At 29.5% G+C, this 25159-nt stretch overlaps 1 protein-coding gene across 8 annotated transcripts in view; it reads left to right on the plus strand.

The window, feature by feature from the left end:
- The window catches only part of LOC145270111 (chloride channel protein 2-like), a 328843-nt gene that overhangs the window by 242201 nt on the left and 61483 nt on the right, over positions 1-25159 (plus strand). For 3 of the 8 annotated variants that reach the window (XM_080125715.1, XM_080125717.1, XM_080125732.1), the window contains exons 19-21: positions 2708-2725; positions 10100-10180; positions 23986-24106. In XM_080125715.1, the coding sequence (XP_079981841.1) occupies positions 2708-2725; positions 10100-10180; positions 23986-24106 (220 nt within the window). The remainder of the gene's footprint in view (positions 1-2707; positions 2726-10099; positions 10181-23985; positions 24107-25159) is intronic. The other 5 variants (XM_080125735.1, XM_080125723.1, XM_080125729.1 and 2 more) reach the window with 2 other exon arrangements.

The raw sequence follows: 25159 nt of genomic DNA on the forward strand, positions 1-25159 counted from the left end.
GGTAGAATTTTTATTTGGTTTAATATGCATAAAAGATTTGTATAGATTGAGCAGCCATATTGATCAGATTTGATGTTTATTTTTGTTTGTTTTTTAAGAATGTGTGTATTCCCAAATAATAGAATTTTATAGTCTCAACCAATAGCTGGAATGTTTGGGGGGAGAGAAATCATTATTTTCGAATACTGTAGTAGTTGTATGTGTATGAGTGTTTCATCCAGTTAATAAGGGTTTCAGGGCAATAGTTATGTTTAAATAATTACCTGGTGTTGACTGGGAGTGGTAGAACTTTGGTATTAGAGGGGAAAATATAAACTACTTTGTCTAAAGTCCTTGGCAATCATGATGATGTCACACATATTTTATTATAACTAATAAATGTGTATGTAATGGCATTCGAAAGTTACATAAGATAGTGGGTAATAGTTTACACATAATAAATTTGTATGCGGACTTTGTTAATGCAAACCTACTGTAATTTGATCCAGGGGGGAATTTCTGCAATCATTTTATTATATATATATAGAGAGAGAGAGAGAAAGGGAAACAAATGACAAAGGTCTATATTCCAAATTTCAAGATGTTGACCGTCTTACCATTTATTCCTTTAAGTATGTTGACATGCACAATTCTTGCCAACATCCATTTCCTATTGCGAAGTCGTTCATTTAATTATATCAATCAATGAATTTATTTTGCCCTTAACTCATCAGATGATAAAGGTCTTATCAATTTTAAAAGAAAATAAAGGTAATTAGTTTCGTGTAAAGGTAAGTTATCAATATTATCCAAGTAAATATATATAGACTAATTATAAATAATAAATTAATAAAATATTAAATAAAATAATTTTTTTTATTAAAATATATTAAAATGAATGCAATTTATTAATACGTGAATTTAAATTTGGTGACTTTACTTGAAAATTCAAAGATGGAAAAAGGTAATTGCAACTTCTCTCCTAATTTTTGGATTTTGTAATCATTATTCCTTTATTTTCTTTTTAAAAAAATTGATATGTGCTTTTTCTTCTGATGAGTCAAGGGTGAAATAAATTTATTGATGGATATAATAATTAAATAAATGATTTTGTGCTATGAAACAGGTGCCGTCAAGATTTGTGCACGTCAATTTACTTCAAGGAATAAATGGTAAGATGGTCACTATCTTGAAATTTAAAGTATAGACTGTTGTCATTTATTTGTTATATGCTCTGTAATTACATCAAGCTTCATAAATTAAGGGACTGGTATAAATAAAGGTGAAAAAATATGTAAGAAACATTTCCACATAAATATAATCTTGGAAGTTTTTTTGTTTTTTTTTAACCTAAAACTGTAAAAAAATTTTTTTTTTTAATTAAAAAAAAATGGTCTACATTGGAACATTCTTTTGTCAGTAAGTCAATTAATCTCCTGTATCGCTGAATATTTTTACTTACATGAACAAACAATAGTATCAATGTTCTTAAAGGGGATCATCAGTTGTTTACCATGAAACACTGTTTCAGGGATCTAAAAACAAAACAGGATATTAAATCATGGCTCTCAACAGTGCTGATCAAAACACCACTTCCCTCAAAACACATGAACAAAAATATTTTTGATACTGGATCTAGTTTTTTCCTCCAGATAAATATGGCTAACCAATTCATAACTCCAGATAAATATGGCTAACCAATTCATAACTCCAGATAAATATGGCTAACCAATTCATAACTCCAGATAAATATGGCTAACCAATTCATAACTCCAGATAAATATGGCTAACCAATTCATAACTCCAGATAAATATGGCTAACCAATTCATAACTCCAGATAAATATGGCTAACCAATTCATAACTCCAGATAAATATGGCTAACCAATTCATAACTCCAGATAAATATGGCTAACCAATTCATAACTCCAGATAAATATGGCTAACCAATTCATAACTCCAGATAAATATGGCTAACCAATTCATAACTCCAGATAAATATGGCTAACCAATTCATAACTCCAGATAAATATGGCTAACCAATTCATAACTCCAGATAAATTTATTTACGTTTAAAAACGATTAAAATATTGGCACAACGAGGGAGAAAAAAAAAAAATTGTGCCAATATTTTAATCGTTTTTAAACGTAAATAAATTTAATTAGTGTCCCCGTACTTTTGGCACATTTAATAAGTTCCCCATTAGAACTCTTTATTTTCGACACAATATTATTTAGGTTGCTATCGATTTTCTCCTGACGAGATAATAGCTGAAAGAGCTCTCGAGAAACTTCCGCCTATTACTTTTTTTTAAAACTTTATCAAATAACATTATAAATAATACGATAGGGCGGGGCAAATACCATAACCAGGGGCCGGAAAAACATTGTATTCCACATCATAACCTGGAAAAAGATATCCTACGACCACTATATCGTGACAATTATGGTAGCCACAACTATATACCGTCGGGTTCTATACCCACACCCACACTATGTAAGAGACCCTATATTTTGTGCAGGAGAGTGATCACAGTCAATTGAAGTTTTCGATCGTCAAAGAACTAAATCTGATAATACAAGATGGTGTTAAACATGGAGACTTTTAAAACTCCATTTTAAAGAATGTCTCTTTATTGTTTCTTTATCTATGAAAACGAATACTTATAATAATAATAATAATAATAAAAAAAAAAAAAAAAAACTATATTCCAGTTTATCCTTTTCAGATCCCCAGTGGAAAACCTGTAGGTATCTCCCTTGACCTTTTTTGCATGGTTTTTCTTCCCAAATTTCTAACCTTTTGGGGAGCTAAATCGAATGCTTTTTACTTAGTGGGTGTTGATAATTAGAAATAATTTCATAGATTAAAACAATGTCTTGAACAGCAATAATGTTGAGCGCATGAATATTTTAATGATTTTTTTTTTTATGGTAAATGAGAAGACGATGAATTGAAAGCCATTCAAATAAGATAACATTTTTTTTGTTCATGAAAATAATACAAATATTAAAAAAAAAATATCTAAATCTGTGTTGGTATTATTATTTCCCTTCCATTTTTGCCTAACTTTTCTTTTTTATTGTCAACTTAATACCTTTGCGTGTGATGTGCATGGGTATATTTTACAGAAGAGAGATTATACAGTTGCTTTAAATATTAAAAAAAAAATTGATACTTGTAGATAAGTGATGTTTTAAACCAACTCATTTCAGATGGAAACATTATTGCATGTCCTGTCGAAATTAATATCAATTCTAAAAATTACGGAAAATGATTCAGTAGAAAAATAACAAGTAAAAATAGAATTCATTGAATTATTTAGTGTTATTGTATCTTTTAATATTGAAGAGTTGTGACCAATTCTGTATGACAAACTGACTTATCTCCCTTGATTTGGATTAAGGTCTGCCATTTTTAAACACCAAGAATTGGAAAATAATTGTGGATGAACTTTTATTAAAAATGCATCTACCACATTTTCTACTGGATCATTTTTCGTAATTTTGGGGATTTCTACTAATTTTGACATGTAAGTACGTAATGTTTTCATCTGAAATGCGTTGGTTTAAAACATCACTAATTTACACAAGCACCTATTTTTTATGAAATATACTTGATAATAGAGATGAGAACTTATTGAGTGTGATGTTTGGCTTGTTGGCAAGCCATTTGCAATGGAGAAAAGGTGCATGTTAAGAGTTGTGGAATTTTTCTAAATGCTGATGAATTGCATATGTGAACATCAATCGTTTTTAAAAGACGAGATATGCAACAAACAAATGAAAAAAAAATGTTGAATGTAAGCAGACGAGAAAGATTTGAGCAGTTATGAAAGCATTTTTTTTTTTCCAATGAACAAGAGTTCCTCTTGAATTATAGATCGTCATGGAAAGTTTGTTAGGAGTTTTTTTTAAACCTTTTTAACATCATTGTTAACATAATTCATATTATGTAGCAATTAAAAACGATGCTTTAAAAATATAAGCAAATACTAACTCCCTGAATAATAGGCTTGAAAATAAAACAAAGATTTTATTGACTCTAGACGAAAACTTTAATACTTATATAAATTTTTTAAATCAATCTTTTTTTGCATGTGGGCAAGTCCATGAATTAAAATAGGGAGTAACAGCTTATAACAGTTGTACTAACTTAGGAAAAGAAAAGCTATTATAAATGAATGTTTACTATCATGCTATCCTAATTTTATTTCTTCTGCATGAAAATTTATTTTAGAATTTCTTTTTAAATGCTTGCAGTTATTAAAAAAAATGCCTATCTCTATTTTTAATTTTTTAAAATTTTTTACAGATTGAAAACCAAACAAAATTAGGTTATAAGCTATAATTGGCTTTGGTGTACATGGAATATAATTTTCAAATATTACTTTATGATTGGAATGATTTTAAAAACTGAAATAAGTAAATTATTATTTTTATTTTAAATATAATTTTTTTTCTCTAAAACTATCTTTTTTTTTTTTAACATTTCTAATTGTTAATAGTTTCAAATTTGCATGATGGCTTTTTACAATTTCTTTTTGCATGTTCATTTCTTAGAGATATAAGTTTGTAGTTGAGACCAAATAAAAGCCATTAATTTTTATAAGTTTTAATATTGTTTTTAAACAAGATGACCAACAACTATATTTTACAATTCAATGACAAAGGTTCACTTGATCTCTAATTCACCTATTTCTTTGTTTAATTTTGGCAGTGATAGGTTTTTCTCTTCTTTGTGTCTGGGAATTGACCTAGTTTGAATCCAGGTGTTTTTTTGCTTACATTTTATATTTATTTATTTGTTATTATCATAATTATCATTTTTATTATTATTTTTTTTTTATCTTAAGCTAAATTTTATTTGCTATTTCACTTCTGCAGTTTAATCAATTTTGGGATTCTTTAAAATTTAGGATAGCTAATTACTCATTCAAGCCTAGTCTACACAGGTTGTCTGCATTTCTACATGTGCTGATTTGCCGTACTATTTTCTAATCGATGATCGTCCAATTTCTCTGAGTTCACAGTAGTCTTTCCTATTATTTTGTATATTTTTTTTAATCTATTTTATTTTATCTATCTCTATTTACTATATTTTTTGTTTCTATAAATATATACTATATCTGTTTTATTTCAACACTAATATTGTCCTTATGCTATTTTTTTTGCATAGATAAATGTAGCTATTTTTCTCCTTTTCTAATGAAAGCATTAGGCTTTGAAATGTCATGCCCTAAAGAGGTATTTTCTTTATTGATTTGATAAAATTTTATATAACTTTAAATTGTCATCCTTTAATTTCTTTTATATAAGCATGAGAAGCATTAGGCTTCGAAATGCTAGGTATAAAGTGTTTATAGCCCCTCTTCTCATTGATGTTTTTCCTTAATTCATATATACCTATATTTTATCTTGTCTATAATTGCATGTTATGTGTGTGTGGCTGTGTGTAGCTAATGTTGAATAATCTTTTAAAATCTTTTGTAAAAGTTACTGCCTAATTATGTTTGTATAACTTGGATTTCTGGAAAAAAAAATCGATTGAGAATTATTTTAATTCAAATTGTAACAAAAGAATTTACATTCATTTTTTAAATCTTGTTTTATTTTGTTTTTTTTTTTTCTTAGCAAGTGATACCTGAATTTTCTTGCATTACCTGTTGCGATGAAATAAGTGAGGTATTTACCATTGCACCGGTCGACATAGTCTACAGCCCCCTTTCGACTATATAGTTTCATATTCTGCCTGATTATCCATCACCTCATGACCAGAGTGTTACCCACCTGTAGTTTGATATGCATTGATTTACATATCAATGAAGCTTCACCTCCAAAAAGATGTTATAAAAAAACCCTGAAATCAAGAGGGTGGGAGAGTCGAGTTTTTAGAACTGAATTGAACAGGCCAGAATTAACAATGTTGTTCAAATGCTGCCAAGAATCCATTTTGTTTTTTTAATTATACCACCACACCCTAACCCTAACCCTAACCACACCCTAACAAAGAAGCAACAAGGAAAACAAAAAGTCTTTATCCATTTCAGCTGGTTTTAATAATCGTAGCTGTTAGGACCAGAAACCGTTTATGATTAGTGGATGTGATTCCACAGAAATCGTATATGGTTTCCGGTTAGAGAAGGTTTTGTTTAAAAATTGAGTTGTTAAGTTTGTTCATTTGTTTGTGAAAGAGATAAGGAGCGTACTTTGTGGTATATTTATCGATATCAAATCAATATTGATAATAAAGAGGTTGCATGATATGAAAGAAGTGAAGCTATCGAGGACATGCTGATGTATCCTGGTTTATCCTTCAAAAATATGACGTAGCACTTCATTAATTATCCTAACAAACAGCAAAAACCCCACTTCATCACTGTTGAAATCCCTAGATGTTAGAAGTTTCCTCATATGAACTGCTAGACTTTGTAATTCCTTCCCTGTTTCCCTACTTGCAGAAGTTTTAATGTAATGTGAATAAACATTTTAATGCTCAATTTCTCACAGTCCCCTGTTAGACATGCTCCCAAATAGAAACCCCATATGTTCTTCGTGGCCACATATTTTGTTTGGTGGGAAAAAAAGTAAAGAAAAAAAAAAGTAAAGAAAAAAAAAAGTTTCATAATTGAAATAATCATGTAAGAAAAAAGTGTTTTTTTTTGTTTGTATGTTTGTCCCTTTTTCTATTTTATTTCTTTTTTTACACGTTTTAGTATGTTCAGTTTTACTGTTGCTAAAATATAAGTATAATATTGTTACAGTCCTGCAGGACCGAGAATAATCAAAACACAATGGTATAATGTAACAAAAACTGTATTAACAAATGTACACATCATGATTCAGGAGCCATAACTGCCATGAACTGCTACCTTAACATATCAAACATAACAATATTTATAATCTGTGGGCAAGTCCATTATTCCAGAAATGGGTAGATCAGTTTTACCTGGTAACAATATTCATAGATATTTCACTCTGTACCAATTATGTCTTCATATGATCTCTTGAAATATGTGCATGAATTTATTTAAATGCATGGAATTATTTTTTGCATGGCTATTAAAATTTTTGTTTTTTTTGTTTTTTTGTTTTTCAAATGAACAATTATTTTTTTTGCACATTTTTGTTTGAAATGATTTGTATTAATATTTTTATTTGTTGAAGAAAATTGGTTAAGTTTGAAATCAAACTTTTTTTTTTTTTCTCAAAAACTGAATTTCATTACTAAAATTATGAAAAAGAAAATGGTACTCATCCAAATATGGGATTGTGCAATCGTTGGAATTTTCTGTGAAATTAATGTAAAAAGAAATTATAATCATTTTTTTTTTTTTTTTATAAGTCGGGTTCTGTCTGCCATGTAAATGTCTTGTGCAGTGGACTTTGAACAGGGGTCATTGAAAACCGTACAATGATGATGGTAATGTTAAGAAAAACCTAAATAATACTATTTATAAAAATATGGTTGCTACCAACGAGAAATTAATGGTAAGAACCTGTTGCAATAACACAAATTTATCTGCAGAGGTTATTGAAAAAGGTGGAGAGTACTGGAAATCTGAGGAAACTCACTTAGACTCCAGAGAACGCCAAAGAGAAATCTTTGATGATGGTCTGTGTGACTACTCCTAGTGAGTAAATAATAATCACCATTATCATGATTGTATAAAGTGCTCACTACAATTCATCAAATGAATGGCGGACATTATAAATATAATTTTGGCAGCTTTCAGAAAGAGGGTTTAAAAGAAGTCTTTGCAGTTGATTTCATGCTTCAGCAATTTTTGATTTAATTGTTAAATTAAATTTTTTAAAAATATTTCCATATAAATTAAGTGGGTGAGGACGTTTTCGACTCCTTACTTCCTCTTTCTCACAGAAAGAAACGTTGTGAGTCTATCTCTGCTTTATCGTTACTTTTATGGTAGGTGCTCGACTGAGCTTCAATCCATACCCTCCCCCAAAAATGTTCGCAATGAATATTCGTCTAGCTACAAGAAACGTCAACAATTTCCCTCACTCTCTGTTTGTGCCTAAAACAAAATGACTATTCCATGAGCAGAGTTTCTTTCCTAAAACTGTCTGTCGAACACAATACCATGGGGTTGCTTCCCAGCTTACTATAACATGGTCATGTTCAAATCTAATGTAAATAAGATCCTGAGGAATTGTCCTCTTAAATAGATAAGTGCTAACCAAGTTCCACCATTACTGATCATATCGTTTCATCATCTAACATTTGTTAATTCTTATCCTAGAGTGGCCGTCAAATAAAAAAAAAAAATCAAGATAAAAATCAAAACTGTATATAATTTTTGTTGCTGAACCTACAGTTAGTGGTATGGTAAGTCCTTTAAAAAAAAAAATCTTTTTGAGCATGAAAGTATGTGGTAGACTTTCCAAAGAGCTTATCGAAAACTTCGTTCCTGTATAATGATGGTTGTGGTGTTATAAAGACAAGAAACACAAAAACATGAGACGTATAATGAATTTAACAAGTTTTACGATCTTTTAAGCCTGAAATAATCTGAACAACCTAAGTGATACTGATGATGATTGCAACCTCCTGTCTAATAAGACAATGGTGTGCTACATCTAGTCTGGTGCACTGCAACATCTACTGTTGCTATAAAGTCAAAGCTGGAGTTGCCTCTCTGGATGCAGGCCTCACGGATGATAAGGCGACCTACGTTTGTCCAGTTACCAGGGCCCCCTCTCTTGGTGTTGTAAAATCCAACAGAAAGGCAAGCCAATATGGTTAGAGCCAGCACGGCTGCAGGAGTTGCCGGAAAGATGTAGTGTTTCACCATCCGCCTATCGGGACTCCAAACCAGATTTTTTGTCAGGGTTTAGCTTTTGCCTTTCCCAATGCATCCACAAGGCAGTGGAGCTCTTTTCCCATAGCTGGTGAAAATTTTAACATATTTCAAATTTTGACGAAAATATCTTCATTGTAGTTATGGTTGTATCAAATTTAAAGCAAAATACTAAAGTGACTTCTTAAAAAATCAATGTTATTTTTGTTTTTCCTCATTTTTCAATCAATCAATTTTGCAATAAAAAAAAATTAGCAATAATAAATCTTACAGTTTCCACACTTTAAAAGTATACAGGTTGATAAAAAGTTAAATTTTAATACGTTTGAAAGTTATTTCGTTTCTGAATTTTCGAGATGAGGATTGATAATTCGTATTATTTGGATTATTCAGACCATTGTTCTTATCTTGAATGTTATTTGCACAACGTTTCAGTTGATGTAAGCTCTGGCCCTCTGCAAGTATATCTTGTCGAACTTGAAAATCTTCATGAAATTTTGAACAGAACCCTTTATTTAATCCACGGAGATAGTATGTTTTTGTTTTGTCACCAATGACAGTAATTTGCAATTATATTTTGAATGTTGCCAATACTGAGGATTGAACTTTCAACCTCCAGAAGAGTGTAAACTTACAACTGAATTTTACCAAGTACTTTATCCACTATGCGAAAGATCCTTTTAGTTAGAACTTCTACCGAATCATGGCTGATGGAATGAGAGCATGCTACCCCTGTGGATTAAATAAAGGATTTTGTTTAAAATTACGTGCAGCTTCCGGAATTCAACAAGAGGTACCTGAAGAAGGTCGGAGGTTATATTGATCAAATCTTTGTACAAATAACACTTCAGATGAGAACACTAGTTCGATTAATCCAATTAATATGAAAGTTATCAGTTGTAATTTTTTTAAAAACTCGGTTGTTAACTATACTGCAAAATTACCATTTCAAGTTTATTCACCTCCTCTTGTACACATTTTCCAATCATAGCGTCCAAGTGTCCCAACTCCATCTTCAGTAAGCCAGAAGCACGACTGACTATCAAGTCATATATTAATTAGTATATACGTTATTGTGTCCGATGTATTTGCTGGTGCCTAACCGATAAATTGTATCTTGCATGTGCTTTTGTCCAGGTCACCACCAAATCCTGAATCCTTTGTTGTAAATTGTGAAATAATTGTTTTTTTTTTTTTTTTTTTTTTTAATATCTGCATGTGTTAAATGTTACCATAATTAACCATTGGTCGTTGTCGTCATAGCTTTTGTTAGCATCTCTCCTGCTACCTTGTAATCCTCAGGTTCTGTCTCCTTACCCCAGAAAGCGTTTTCTGGGTATGAAGACGTCCAGCTTTAGGAAGAGACGTTCTCTCATCCGATCGGTAATGTGGCCGTTTTGTAACATGCACGCCATCTTAAGACCCTTTTTTTTTCTTTTTTTTTTTTTTTAAAATCCTGCTCTGTTATCCAATGCTTTGAATCCACAGCATTTGTATCCATTTCTTCTTTTTGTATCATTTATTCAGACTTTCTTTCTATCATAAGTCCGCACACATACAGGCACACATGTATGTATAACAATAATAAATTTTTAAAAAATGTTGGCTTATCTTAACACTTTCCAACTGAAGGGATATTAAACCTTTTATGTGTACAAGGTCTGCTCTCTTCATTTGGCTCAGTTCCAATTTTGAAAAGTTGATTTTTATGTTACACACACACACACACACACACATAGCTGCAGTAGCAGCAAAACGCATGTTAACTATTCTATCTCTCTCTCTATTATTAAATTTACATCATCACTAAATCAAATCTCAAAATAGAAAAGTAGAAAACGTCACTAAATAACCGCTCCTCTCTTTAGAGTAATGAACAGTTTTGACTACTATATAAGAGCTATTAAATGTAATTGATGAAATAATATTGTTATTCCAAGCTACTCTTAACAAGGCTACACACTCTCTCGCCAAGAGGGGGTAGGGTCTCGACTCACTGGTTGGGATCCTCTGTATTAGAACCTATTGAGATGATAGAAAATTCAATATACTAAATAGAGCAATTAAAGAAAGACTGATTATGCATATAAAAATTGAGGTTATAGTCAGCTAATGTACTTCCTAATTTCCGGTGTAATGAGAAGGCAAATCAGTTCATTTTTTTTTTTCTCTCCCACCTATATCTTTTCTGTTCCTGTACTAATTTTTATTATCTTTTCCCGATCTTTGTTTTTTTTTTTTTATTTAATAATCATTGAAAAGTTTTTCAGTCTTACTTTAAGTATTGAAATTAGTTTTTTTTTTTTTTTTTTTAATGATTTCAGAAACTTATAAAATTACTTTTTAATTTTGTTATTAAAAATGCAAATAAAGACTAATTGTGTTATTTTTATCTTTTAGAATTTTATAAATTTTTATTATAGATTTTTAAATCATGTCCTTTTCTTTTATATTTTATTTCAATAAATCACTTTACAATAGAAATACTGCCAAACAATAAGTGAACAAAATGATTTGCCTTGTCACCACTTCTGGTAGCGCTATGCCGAAAGTTAGGAAGTATGTTAGCTGACTATAACCAAAATTGAATAAAGTACAATTTATTAATCAATCAAAAATTCCAACAAGGAATTATAATAAGGAAATATCTTTAACCCATGAATTTTCAAAGATAGACCCTTTTCATCAGAGGATAAACATTAGTAAAAAAAAAATGCATCTCTGATGAGCATAAATTTATTTTTTCATATTTTGAAATTTATGATCATCGGTGATGCATTTTTTTTTTTTTTTTTTTTGCTAATGTTTATCCTACAAGTTTTTGGTTGTGAATCTTAGGTTCAAACTTGCAAGGGAAATAGAAGCTCAACGCTCTTATACAATAAACATACTTGACACATAAATATGAACTTGAATGCCTACTGGAGTACATCATAATCACGTTGCCACACCGGTTCCCATTAGATCACCAAAGTTTAGCAATGTTGAGCCTGGTCAGTATTAAAATGGGTGACCATTTGGGAATTCTAGGTGCTGTATGTGCTCTCCGCTTATATCGACATTGTCCCCAGTTGTCTAGCACTTCTTCTTGCCACTGGATCCAAGCAGTGCCAATTTAAGAGGGGTGTGGTTAGCAATTGTGCAACTCTTGCCTCACAGCAATTACTCACGCATCTACCCTTACAGAGGATATCCATTGTCTCTTGAGACTGAACGAAGGAATCGACTGGAAAGAGTTTGAATACCTACTAGACACTGTCCTAGAGTTCTAAAGATTTTTCTGTACAAGAGTTTGTCAGAACAATCTGGCATGAGGATTGTCGTGAATCAAAAAGAAGTCACACATTCCTTAGTGAAGGTTTTATTTGCTAAAAATAAACATTGATGGTTTATGTAATCTTTACTTAATATTCTTAGACAGGTTAAAGTTAATTGAAAAGGTGGAAAAGATGCTAAAGCCATAACAAGGATACTTCCCCATACAAGCAGACCATAAGTAAATATTCAAAATATCATTCAAAGCGCAAACAAAATCCCCTCAGTATGGCTAACCCACACTGGCTTATACGAGGATTTGTGCACCTTTTCTAAGTGATATTGCAACACTAAGCTATCTACTATACCAGACTAGATGAATTCATGTCCTGGAATCCAGTTGGAGCAAGAGACCAAAAGAAATAAATATTATGACATAGCTAACTAGTCAATAAGTGGAGGAACATTATTTGTAATTTCTTTAATAATTCGACGGTCATGGAAAATTTGAATACGCATTTTATGTTTGAATATTTCAAATTTGAATATGCATTTTATATCGAGATCAATTGTGATTCTCCGGAAGGATTTCCTTGATTTTTTTTTTTTTTTTTGAGAATTTTGACTGAAATAAAATGAAATGAAAAAACGTTTAAGATAAAAAAAAATATTCTTTTACAATTGTGGTTCTTCTGCAGTGAATGTTCCATTTTTCCATGAATATTGCCTTAGCATATTCTGGCAGCTCATGTAAACGCTTGGTCAATGAAAATCTCGGCAGACGACAGTTAATAAATTGAAAGAAAATATTAGTTTTAATCGTACAAAAATCATACTCAAACTTTTTTTTTTTTCCAAGTCCTGTCTGGAAATTTGAAAAATTACCAAGATAATATACATGTAATCCCACGACCTGGCAATTGTACGAAATTTAAGTTAAGAGTATACCATCGGTCCATGACTGATTGGAAACAATGAAGACATTTACCAAGAATATTTCCTCAGGAATCCCTGGCAGATTGCCACCCTTACTGAAGATTGAGCCTCCAACCACCAGAAAAGTGTAATTTACAACTGAATTTTACCAAGTATTTTATCCACTAGACCACGGGCCCTTACAGATTTCCAAATTCAACAAGATACATCTGTAGAAGCTCGGAGGTTACATCGACCGAAACATTGTAAAAATAACACTCGAAATACAAACAGTAGTGCAAAGAATGCGAATGCATTGTTCAATTATTTAGAGATTAAATTCTAGATATAATTTGTTTGATTAAATTCTAGATATAATTTGTTTGATTAAATTCTAGATATAATTTGTTTGATTAAATTCTAGATATAATTTGGTTGATTAAATTCTAGATATAATTTGGTTGATTAAATTCTAGATATAATTTGGTTGATTAAATTCTAGATATAATTTGATTAAATTCTAGATATAATTTGGTTGATTAAATTCTAGATATAATTTGGTTGATTAAATTCTAGATATAATTTGATTGATTAAATTCTAGATATAATTTGTTTGATTAAATTCTAGATATAATTTGGTTGATTAAATTCTAGATATAATTTGGTTGATTAAATTCTAGATATAATTTGGTTGATTAAATTCTAGATATAATTTGATTAAATTCTAGATATAATTTGGTTGATTAAATTCTAGAAATAATTTGTTTGATTAAATTCTAGATATAATTTGGTTGATTAAATTCTAGATATAATTTGGTTGATTAAATTCTAGATATAATTTGGTTGATTAAATTCTAGATATAATTTGGTTGATTAAATTCTAGATATAATTTGATTAAATTCTAGATATAATTTGATTGATTAAATTCTAGATATAATTTGGTTGATTAAATTCTAGATATAATTTGATTGATTAAATTCTAGATATAATTTGTTTGATTAAATTCTAGATATAATTTGGTTGATTAAATTCTAGATATAATTTGGTTGATTAAATTCTAGATATAATTTGGTTGATTAAATTCTAGATATAATTTGATTAAATTCTAGATATAATTTGTTTGATTAAATTCTAGATATAATTTGTTTGATTAAATTCTAGATATAATTTGTTTGATTAAATTCTAGATATAATTTGTTTGATTAAATTCTAGATATAATTTGGTTGATTAAATTCTAGATATAATTTGGTTGATTAAATTCTAGATATAATTTGGTTGATTAAATTCTAGATATAATTTGGTTGATTAAATTCTAGATATAATTTGGTTGATTAAATTCTAGATATAATTTGATTAAATTCTAGATATAATTTGGTTGATTAAATTCTAGATATAATTTGGTTGATTAAATTCTAGATATAATTTGATTGATTAAATTCTAGATATAATTTGATTGATTAAATTCTAGATATAATTTGTTTGATTAAATTCTAGATATAATTTGGTTGATTAAATTCTAGATATAATTTGTTTGATTAAATTCTAGATATAATTTGGTTGATTAAATTCTAGATATAATTTGGTTGATTAAATTCTAGATATAATTTGATTGATTAAATTCTAGATATAATTTGTTTGATTAAATTCTAGATATAATTTGGTTGATTAAATTCTAGATATAATTTGGTTGATTAAATTCTAGATATAATTTGGTTGATTAAATTCTAGATATAATTTGGTTGATTAAATTCTAGATATAATTTGATTGATTAAATTCTAGATATAATTTGATTGATTAAATTCTAGATATAATTTGATTGATTAAATTCTAGATATAATTTGATTGATTAAATTCTAGATATAATTTGTTTGATTAAATTCTAGATATAATTTGTTTGATTAAATTCTAGATATAATTTGGTTGATTAAATTCTAGATATAATTTGGTTGATTAAATTCTAGATATAATTTGATTGATTAAATTCTAGATATAATTTGATTGATTAAATTCTAGATATAATTTGATTAAATTCTAGATATAATTTGATTAAATTCTAGATATAATTTGATTAAATTCTAGATATAATTTGATTAAATTCTAGATATAATTTGTTTGATTAAATTCTAGATATAATTTGTTTGATTAAATTCTAGATATAATTTGATTGATTAAATTCTAGATATAATTTGGTTGATTAAATTCTAGATATAATTTGATTGATTAAATTCTAGATATAATTTGATTGATTAAATTCTAGATATAATTTGATTGATTAAATTCTAGATATAATTTGATTAAATTCTAGATATAATTTGATTAAATTCTAGATATAATTTGGTTGATTAAATTCTAGATATAATTTGAGTGATTAAATTCTAGATATAATTTGTTTGATTAAATTCTAGATATAATTTGGTTGATTAAATTCTAGATATAATTTGTTTGATTAAATTCTAGATATAATTTGGTTGATTAAATTCTAGATATAATTTGGTTGATTAAATTCTAGATATAATTTAGTCGATTAAATTCTAGATATAATTTAGTCGATTAACATCTCATAAAAAAGAACTATAAAGCACATTTTTCACATCTGCGCATGTGTGAATCTTGACTTGCTTGCCACTCAATGTATGGAGTCATATTTTCACTGGTTTTTAACTCTCGAATAAAACGTTTCAAAATTTGCATTTAAAATATTTAGGTCATCTCATGGGTTTTATGGCTGATTATGCATGAAGAAAGAAAACTTTAAATCACACAATTTATTCGTTCAATTTGTGTCCCCAAAATCTCTGAAATTTGAAAAAAAAAAAAAATGGTGAACATTTTTATTTATTTTTTTACAGGAAGTTAATGGTTAATTATCATAATTGATCATGCTCACCCAGTTATAAACAAATTAATTATTTATTTATATGATTATAAGAAAATATATACTATTAAAGTATATTTTCTATAAATTATATTTCGAATTGTAACAAATATTAAGCTCAATGAAAATGAATTTTCACCTTCAGAGCATTTATAGCATTAGTTATCGTTTCAAACCCAGAAGATGTATTTGATTTCCATTATAAGTTTTTATTCATTTTTTATGAAGTATGTTTTACACATATTTTGTTGAACAATTCCTCAGCAGCAAATGCATGTTCCTCAAAAAACTATTAGAAATTTTTTTATGTAGAATGAAAAAAGATTTGGAGGAGAAAAAAAAAGCTGAAAGGAAATGGATATATACAATGTCTGCAAAACATTAATTAAAAAACATTTGTTGTAATATCTATAACCCCTTTCGAAAATAAGTTGTTGTTGGCATCCGTCAGTCTAGAAGGCTATGCGGTTGCGCCTGTAGAGGTGGTTGAACACCAAAATAAGTAACTGAATTAAAAACACATGTGGGAAAATGTCAGAGTTGACATTGTAAGATGTATTTCATATAGTAATTTATAAAAATATATATGGCAATAAATACTATCTAGCTCTACCTACGTATTGAGCAATGTTGAAGTAAATACTTAAAGTTCACGCATAAAATTATACTTTCGTATATTAATTTATGTGATTAAATGAAGTAGTCATATATATATATATATATATATATATATTCAAGCAAATATTATTAAATGCGACGGAGACACTTTGCTTTATGATTCTTTTTTTTTAATTTTGTCGATTTTCCAAATAATCTTTTTTTATATAAAGATCAAAACTATTAATAAAAGTTCCATAATTGTTGCGGTCACGAGCGTTTTCAATTCTTCCACGAATCATCTTCAGGTGTTGAAGTAAAAGTGTGAAGAAGCAAAAATGAGAATTAAAAGTGAAAACTAAAATATACAGTAAACGGCGTTAGGTGATGATGAAGTAAAATATTTAGAGTCAATGAAAAGTCGATTAAAATTATAAGTCGATTAAAAATACGAGTATTAAAATCAATAAAGTTTGTGGACACTGTTAACAAAGCCCGTCCACTACAAACTACACAAGACATTACTGCTTTTCCCGAATGCAATATCATTTATAGTGTTCCTAATATATGACACTTCAAGAATTTTTAATTTTTCAATATTTTCATGTTGTATAATTTTTAGGTTGTCAACGAGGACCTTTCTAAGATTGGAGGGGGGGGGGCAGTTATGTTCTTTTATCAAATGTTTATATATAGTACAAATATTATTTAGATGCATGGTTATTCGCCGGGACAACGTTGTCATTGTATGCCCAATGGATGTATTATTTTCAGAATTACATTCTCCCATAGAGCATTTGAATTTATACATTGGTTTGTTCCAACATTTTAATAACCAGTGATGAGTTGTTTCTAACCACAAGGTTTTATATTAATTTATTTTTATTTCGGACTATTATTCTCATCTTTATTAGTTGTTTTTCATCTTTTATTGCTTGTTGTTTTTTCCCAACGTTTCGGCCAACTATTCCTCTGGCCAGCCAGAGGTTTACTTGGCTAAAAACGTGGTAAGATGACAACATCTACAGATGGCAGTGATTGCTGAGAATGCAGTTAGGAGATTCAAGGTTCCTATCTGTCGCGGTTACCACCTGACGAAGGCCAGAGGTATAGTTGGCCGAAACGTTGTGAAAAAACAACAACCAATAAAAGATGAAAAACAACTAATAAAGATGAGAATAATAGTCCGAAATATAAATAAATTAATATATATAATGCTCATCTCAAAAATGAATTCCAATTAAGGAATAATGTATATACACAAGGTTTTATGTTCTAAAATTCTTGTAGTAAATAATAAATTTAATTTTAGAGTTACTGTCAATAGGTGTCAAGTATCTACGTATGATATTTTTAATTGCGTTTTCTTTGATTCTGAAGTTAGGTGTCATTTGATTTTGATAAAATATATTAATGGAGCTTGCATGGCGCTGTTGGCTAATATTATTATTAGTGTTTTCAAGGGATTGTAGCATTCGTTTTATTTGCTCATCGACATGTAATTAGGAAAATGATTATTGATGAGTACTTGTTTAATGTTTTTTCAATGAGTAGTGCTTTTTTTGTGGATATCATTTTACTGCGATTTAATAAATTTTTTATTATGGCTATTTTATATCTTTGTGGGCACTCACTTTTAAAGTTCAGGAGGCTGGAGTTTATGCTCATTGTTTTTTTTTTTATATACAGAGGTGTTAAAAGTATTATTGGACGTGTCAATAAGGACATCAAGAAATTAAATTTTATTATTCAACTCTACTGTAAATTTAAGGAATGAGTTTTTTTTTTTAAAAAAAAAAGGTACTGTAGTTGTTATATCATTTCATTATTTTCAGCTAAAATAACGATGTCGTCCACATAGGGTACATATATAGGGGGCTTTATATTATTTATAAATATTTTGTTCTCTAAATCAGCCATGTAGAATTCACGTAGGGTCGATCCAAGGTCTGATCCCATTGCCACTCCATCTATTTGGGTATATATGTCATCGTTGGGGTCATAGAAGGGTACTTTTGTAGTGCAGATTAATAGTAATTTTTTTAATACTCTTTTATTAATTTTAAGTTGGGGGGGAGGGCAGAGTGATGGAATATTATAAATGTCCTTGATAATTATATCTATTGTTTCTACTACAAATACATTTGTGAATAAACTTTCTACATCAAGAGAAGCAATTATTTTGTTCTCTGCTTGCATTGATTTTAATAACTGCATTAGTTCATGTGTGGCCTTAACACTATATTTGCTCGGAGTATATGGGCTAAGTTTGTTTAATGTTTTTGTTAGATGATAGATGGGAGTAAGAATTTGGGATATGATGGGTCGTAGTGGGAAATCAGGTTTATGTATCTTAACTGTGCCATATAAGTAACCAGGTTTATAGTGTCCAATTATTTTAGGGAGTTGATAATTACCAATTTGTGCATTATTAGTTGTAATTAGTTTAACTTGCGTTTTTAATGTATTTGTAGGATTTTGACTAATTTTTTTAAAATTTCGTATTTTCATTAATAATATTTTAAAGTTTTACATTATAATTGGATTTGATAAGAATGACGAAGATGTTAGCCTTATCAGCTTTTTTATAAGTATATTAGTTATTTTTATAAGTATATTAGTTATTTTTAGTTTTCACTTTTCATTCTCGTTTTCGCTCCTTCGCACTTTTACTTCAACCGCTTTTACTTCGATGATTCGTGGACGAATCAAAAGTGCTCGTGACAGCAACAATTATGGAGCTTTTATTTATATTTTTGATTTTGATATAAAAAAGATTATACGGAAAATCGAAAAATTTAAAAAGAAAAAGAATCATAAAGCAAAGTGTCTCGGTTGCATTTAATAATATTTGCTTGAATGAAAAAATGCTGCCTAAATATACCAATATATATATATATATATACACACACCCACACAAGAGGGTCATTCCAAAAGTAAAGCTTCCTATTTTTTTAACTCAAAAAGTTGAAAAGCTATAAAGACAAGAGTAGTACCATTAAAAGGGGTGACGTTTTGTGCTCCAGAATTTATTTTTATACATAATCATCACCTTTTCAATACACTTTTGCCAAGAATTCAATGATGCATCTCTGCTTCTGATGCATGGCCATAACAGGCGTTGCTTTTCTAGAGTCTCACACCATCAATATCAGATAAAACTTTCAGGTCATGAATGCACAAGTTCAGTCATCATAGCAATGCAGCTCTCATTTTGATCCATTCAGGCGGGGAAAAAAATAGGAATCATTACTCTTGGAAGTATATAATTAAAAACTTCTGAATGTGAATTAAATACGTCTTCTGATTTTGGAATGATAACTAATGATCAGGCCTATGACAAGAGCATATTCTTTTCATTGTTTTGACTCTCGAGTATATATCCGACACAGAGTTAATCAACTTGAGAGTCAAAACAATGAAAGGAATATGCTGTTGTCCTAGCCCTACTAATGATATATATATATATAATCCTATTAGATGTGTGGATCAGATAAATGAATGTTTTACTTCCATTTCTGTATGTTTTTTCTTTTCTGTTTTGTATTTCATTTGATTGTTTTAAATTCTTTTACTTATCACCCCCGCCCGCCCCTGCAATTCTTTCCCCAAAATCTTAACTCATCATGAAATGCAGATAACTTTTAAACATTTCTTAACTTTCTTTCAACTCTTCTTCTTGATTGCTTTCTTATAATCACTTATAATTCCCCCTCCTCCTCTTCTCCGCCCCCTTCCTCCTATCATATTGCATTTCTTCTTAGAACTGTGATTACATTCACTTTTGTTTTATGGCATAACAACTTACTATTCCTTTTTAATGCTGAATCACATGAAGAGAAAAAATATTAACAATTTTTTCTTTTTTAGATATATCAACTTGTTTTATTTTTTGTTTGACAGTTTTATACCTGTCGTCAGTCAAAGTTAACAATTACTTCTAAGTGACAGTTTTCTGGATTATTTAATCTTTATGACAGATAATAACATAAAATAACACTTCTACCCAATCATGGCTGACAGAATGAGAACAATCTACCTCATGGATTAATTAAAGGTTTCAGTTCGAAACCCTTTTTATATTCCTTTAGGTACAATCTAAAAAAAAAAAAAAAAAAAAATTAAATAAGTTATTTCCCTTGGACTGAAAAAGGGGGAGTTAGTGTATTATCAGAATTCTTAAATTTGACACAAAGACTTTTAGATTTAACAAAAAGCTTCACAATTTTGCATTGTGAATAAAATAAAAATCCCAGCATTGAAATCTCTTCATGCTCAAGACCAACATTAAAAAAGGAGAAAAAGTTGTCAAAACAGTGATGTAATACTGATTATTACTTATATCTGTAGTTTCATTGATTTTCTTTTCATTCTATGCGTTTGATGCTTTTAGTTGACAGGTGCAAATCTACCCCCCTCCCTCCCCAGCGTATATTAGTAAACTTATTAATTTCATTACATATTTAGCTATTAACATTTTTTTTCGTATAGACTAAAAAGTTACTAAAAACTACAAAAAATTTATACAAAAATTAGATTGTTTTAATGAGAATTGGCAAAAAAAAAAAAAAACTCTGAGAAGCATCTTTAAAACAAATTAAAATTTTGAATGTCATGTTTTTTTAAAAAAAATTAATGCTTTTAATAAAATATTTGCATCTTAACGTAGCTTCAAAGACGTGTTGTCTGTTTATTCAAAATTAACAATTTTCTTAAAGATGCATCTCTGAGCTTTTTTTTTTTACCCATTCTCATAACACTACCGCAATTATGCGGCTAAAAAAAAGTTCAAAGTAGAGAGATTTTATCTTCACTATAACTTGCAACTTGCACAAAGCCTTGATATAACAACACGAGCCAAAGACATTTTATTCATGAATAAAAAAACAAACTCTTTGCTTCTCTTTTAATGGGTATATTACTATCCAAAATTAACAAGTTTGACCCCCCCCCAAAAAAAAACAAACTTTAATTACTTTAAATACAATATTTCCCTCTTAAACCTAGTTTCAAATATTAGGTTGGTGCAAAAATAAATGTTGTATTTTGATGTTCAGCTTATATATAAAAAAACATTATTTTTGCACCAACCTAATACATTCTGTTGATTAAAAATTTTGCTATTTTATTTTAATCAATCTACATTTTTTAATTTTTTATTCATTACTGCAGACAATGAAGCAACAGTTATCGATTTTCAATTTTTTAATTTCAATTCTGAAATTATTTTGAAAGATTAAAAAATTTTACGTTCCTATCAATTTATAAGTTTCTTTTTATCATTTAACTTTTTATCCAAATGTAATCAGGGACGATATTAAAAATTATTCCATTTTTGGGTAATGCCTAGAAAGAAAATGGCCACTGAGTTGAGTTTTCTGTAAAAAAAAAAAAAAAATCCTTACTCCATATTATAAAGATAATTTTTTGTAAGGAAAATTTGCTTTGCTCAAAAATTTTTTTTTTTTTATATTGAATGACAAAATCTATCTTTTGAACATTTTCATCGCTGACTATTGATCGATTATAAATAATCGATCAATGTGTATGGTGAATTACAGATTTCATAGCTCCTAAAATTGACAATTAACCGATGCTTGCAATCCATTAAATCATTTCAAAATTGTCAACCAGCTTCATGACAAGTTGGAAAATTGTTATTTCTTCAGTCTGCAAAAAATCATTGTCACAAACATCATTTACAAAACTTGTTGGAAGCATTCTAAGAACTCAGCAGCCATTTTCTTTCTAGGCTGCTGTGTCTGCACAGTATCATTAAAAAAAAATCCATAATACAAAGAAAACGTTTTTTGTTCAAGATTTAGAAGGGAATATGTTCATCAAAAATTAATGGGGATCATTTTCTTTCTAGGCTGCTGTGTCTACACATTATCTATTTTTATATACATTTTGCTATTTTTTGACAAATTCAAAATACAAAACATTTTGATATGTAATGAAACAGATGTGGTTTTAAAAAAAAATGAGCCAATTAAAAGGCCATTGTTTAAATTTCATATTTTACTTTAATTTTTAACATTTTAGTTTTTTATTGCTGTGCTTTTTGGACCTCTCAAATATTTTTTGATATATACTGACATTTTAAAGGGAATCTGAGATGTGTCATCAGAAATTTGGATATTAATATTCTTATTCACCTTTGTGTGCACATACATTATCAACTTTGGCTGATAGTGCTCAATCATTACAGATGAAATGCAAAATAACAAGCTTTGATTTTGCCGATTTTAAAATGAATTGTTCCAAAATCGAATATGACATAAGGATTTTTTTAAGAGCATATTTATCTGACAATTATTTGTTGAAGAAGAAAGGGATGATGAAAGTTAATAATTTATAAAAACTTTCTGCCTTTATCTTTATTGTATTAGACCACTGATGGGCACACCAGTTTACGTCAGATCACTGAAGGTAAGCAACGTTCAGCCTGATCAGTACTAAAATGGGAGATAATTTGAAAATTCCAGGTACTATATGTGCTCCCAGTAGTTTTATATGGCCTTCATTGTATCACAAGCACTAAACAACCAGCCAATCGCATTGGGGTGTTTCAAAATCATGTACATCGCCTGATCGAACAAACCAAAATCTCCCATCAAACTACTTCCCTACTTCCTCTATTTGATAAAATCAAAAAACTTTTTGGCCATGTTAAACGATCAACCACTGGCCTGTCAAAGTTTTGCTTTGAGGGTATGTTAGAAGACAAAAGAGACAACGGAACGCCAAGGAAAAGGTAGAGAGAAAATGTTTTTGATTGGATATCTCTCAACAGTTGGGCGTCCATCAACCAACTTGCCCTGGATCGGAAAGAATGGCGAAAAATAAGTCACATGAGTTCACAATCCTCACCAAGTGGAAGATGCAAGTCATGATGATGTGCTCTCTGCTTTATCTTAGACTCCTTGCCATGACTTTAGCAGTGCCTATTCAGGAGAGGTGTTGATGGAGATTGTGTAACCCTAGCCTCTTAATTACATGTGCAGCTACCCTTTACGGGTCTTATCCCTTGTCTTTCGAGACTAAATTTAGGTGATGATCTCTAATTATTTGAGAGTAATCTCTGGATTCTTTTAATAGGCATTATCATTGAGATGGCATCATAAATACAAATCTGGAGGGATATTGCCTGATCGATGTGAAGCCCATTCAGTATCACCAATTTTACTGATGACACAATCACCAAAGTGACCCCAGATAAAATTGAATGAACTTTTGGACATCTATGATTGAAACTCGATAAACGAGTCAGTCATAGACTGTAGTTTATTTGTGCCAAATATGGTTGGATTGCAGGAAGGATTGTGGATTTTATTAATGATTAATAATACATATATACTTGAAATATAAGTATTTTTTTGAAATATTTTTCGTATCAAAAGTCATGAAAATCTTGCATGTTGTCTTTGTCAAAAGTTTGGTAACTTGTCTTACTTTCAGACACATTTTTTTTAAAATAAAAAAAAAAATTCACTGAAATTATTTGCTTGTCTCACTTTTGGTTTCTCTCCTGCATTTTTAGCTTAGTCTTAAGGATGAATCGCATTACGACACTCTGCAACTGCCATTGCGCTCAATCTTGAAAAAGACGAACACAGAATCGCCATTCCTAAGTCGCAGAGCAAGCACTGGGGATCTCCGGAGTGAGTAACAAATCTTTTCTTTCATTTTTTTTTTTTTCCTTCATTCTTCGTAAACACCAGTGGAAAAATGTTTTCTTGTTTCTTTTTTCCTTTTTTCTTCACTCTTAAACACTAGTGGGGAAAATATATATATATATATATATATATATATATATATATATATATATATATGTTTTTTTTTTTATCAGAATCTAAAATAAATATTCCCATACCCCCCCCCCCCCCAATTTTGAAACTTTGGAAGTATTTTAAAAAACACCACCAGCAAACCCCCCTCCCTGAAAAACTTGGTTTTTATGTTTCACAGGAAAATGCAAATTGAAAGTCCAGCTGTAACTCCAATTTTCTGGTAACTGATTGTCTGACATTTTTTTATTCCAGATAAAATAATGAAAGAACCTGATAATCTTGCCATTGCCAGACTAGATTCCACACTATCGGCCAACCTCCAACCTCTATTCCACTGTTACAATGTGTCTGTCTTACAAGTATTTTAATGAAATTTACTCTGATCAACTTGTAGCACTCGTGCGCCCTCAGCATACATGCTCCCAACTAACCCGGCAAGCAGCAAAATATCACCCCTTCATTGTTGAGGTTTCTATATGCTAGAAGCTTTCTACTCTAATAGTTTCTTCTTTTGAACTGCTAAACTTTGGAATTCCCTCCCTATTTTCTGCTTCTGACTGTAATAACCCGCAAAAGTTTAAATGTAATGTAAACAGACACCTTCCTGCTCAACCCCCCACAGTCTACTATTAATCATGATCCCAGATAGTAGCCACTTGCATTCTAATACGCCTTGTTTGGGGTGAGAAAGTTTTTAAAAAGCAAAGAGTATAATTAGTGGGTTAGGGTTAATGAATTGTTGGATGATCTGGCAAAATGGTTAATCCAGTAAAATGGTTCTAGAACCAAGAATTCTAGAAAATTGGTCTTGAGCCTGTATTTCATTTTTATAAATTTACTAGCATGGGTGCCCGGCATTGCCCGGATATTTGGAGATGTATGTTGAGCAAAAAGAAAAAAAAAAGTGGTCAATTTTTTAAACTT

The sequence above is a fragment of the Euprymna scolopes genome, chromosome 4, assembly GCF_053919585.1.
Source record: "Euprymna scolopes isolate OS-2025 chromosome 4, ASM5391958v1, whole genome shotgun sequence".
In the NCBI taxonomy this organism is placed as follows: domain Eukaryota; kingdom Metazoa; phylum Mollusca; class Cephalopoda; order Sepiida; family Sepiolidae; genus Euprymna; species Euprymna scolopes.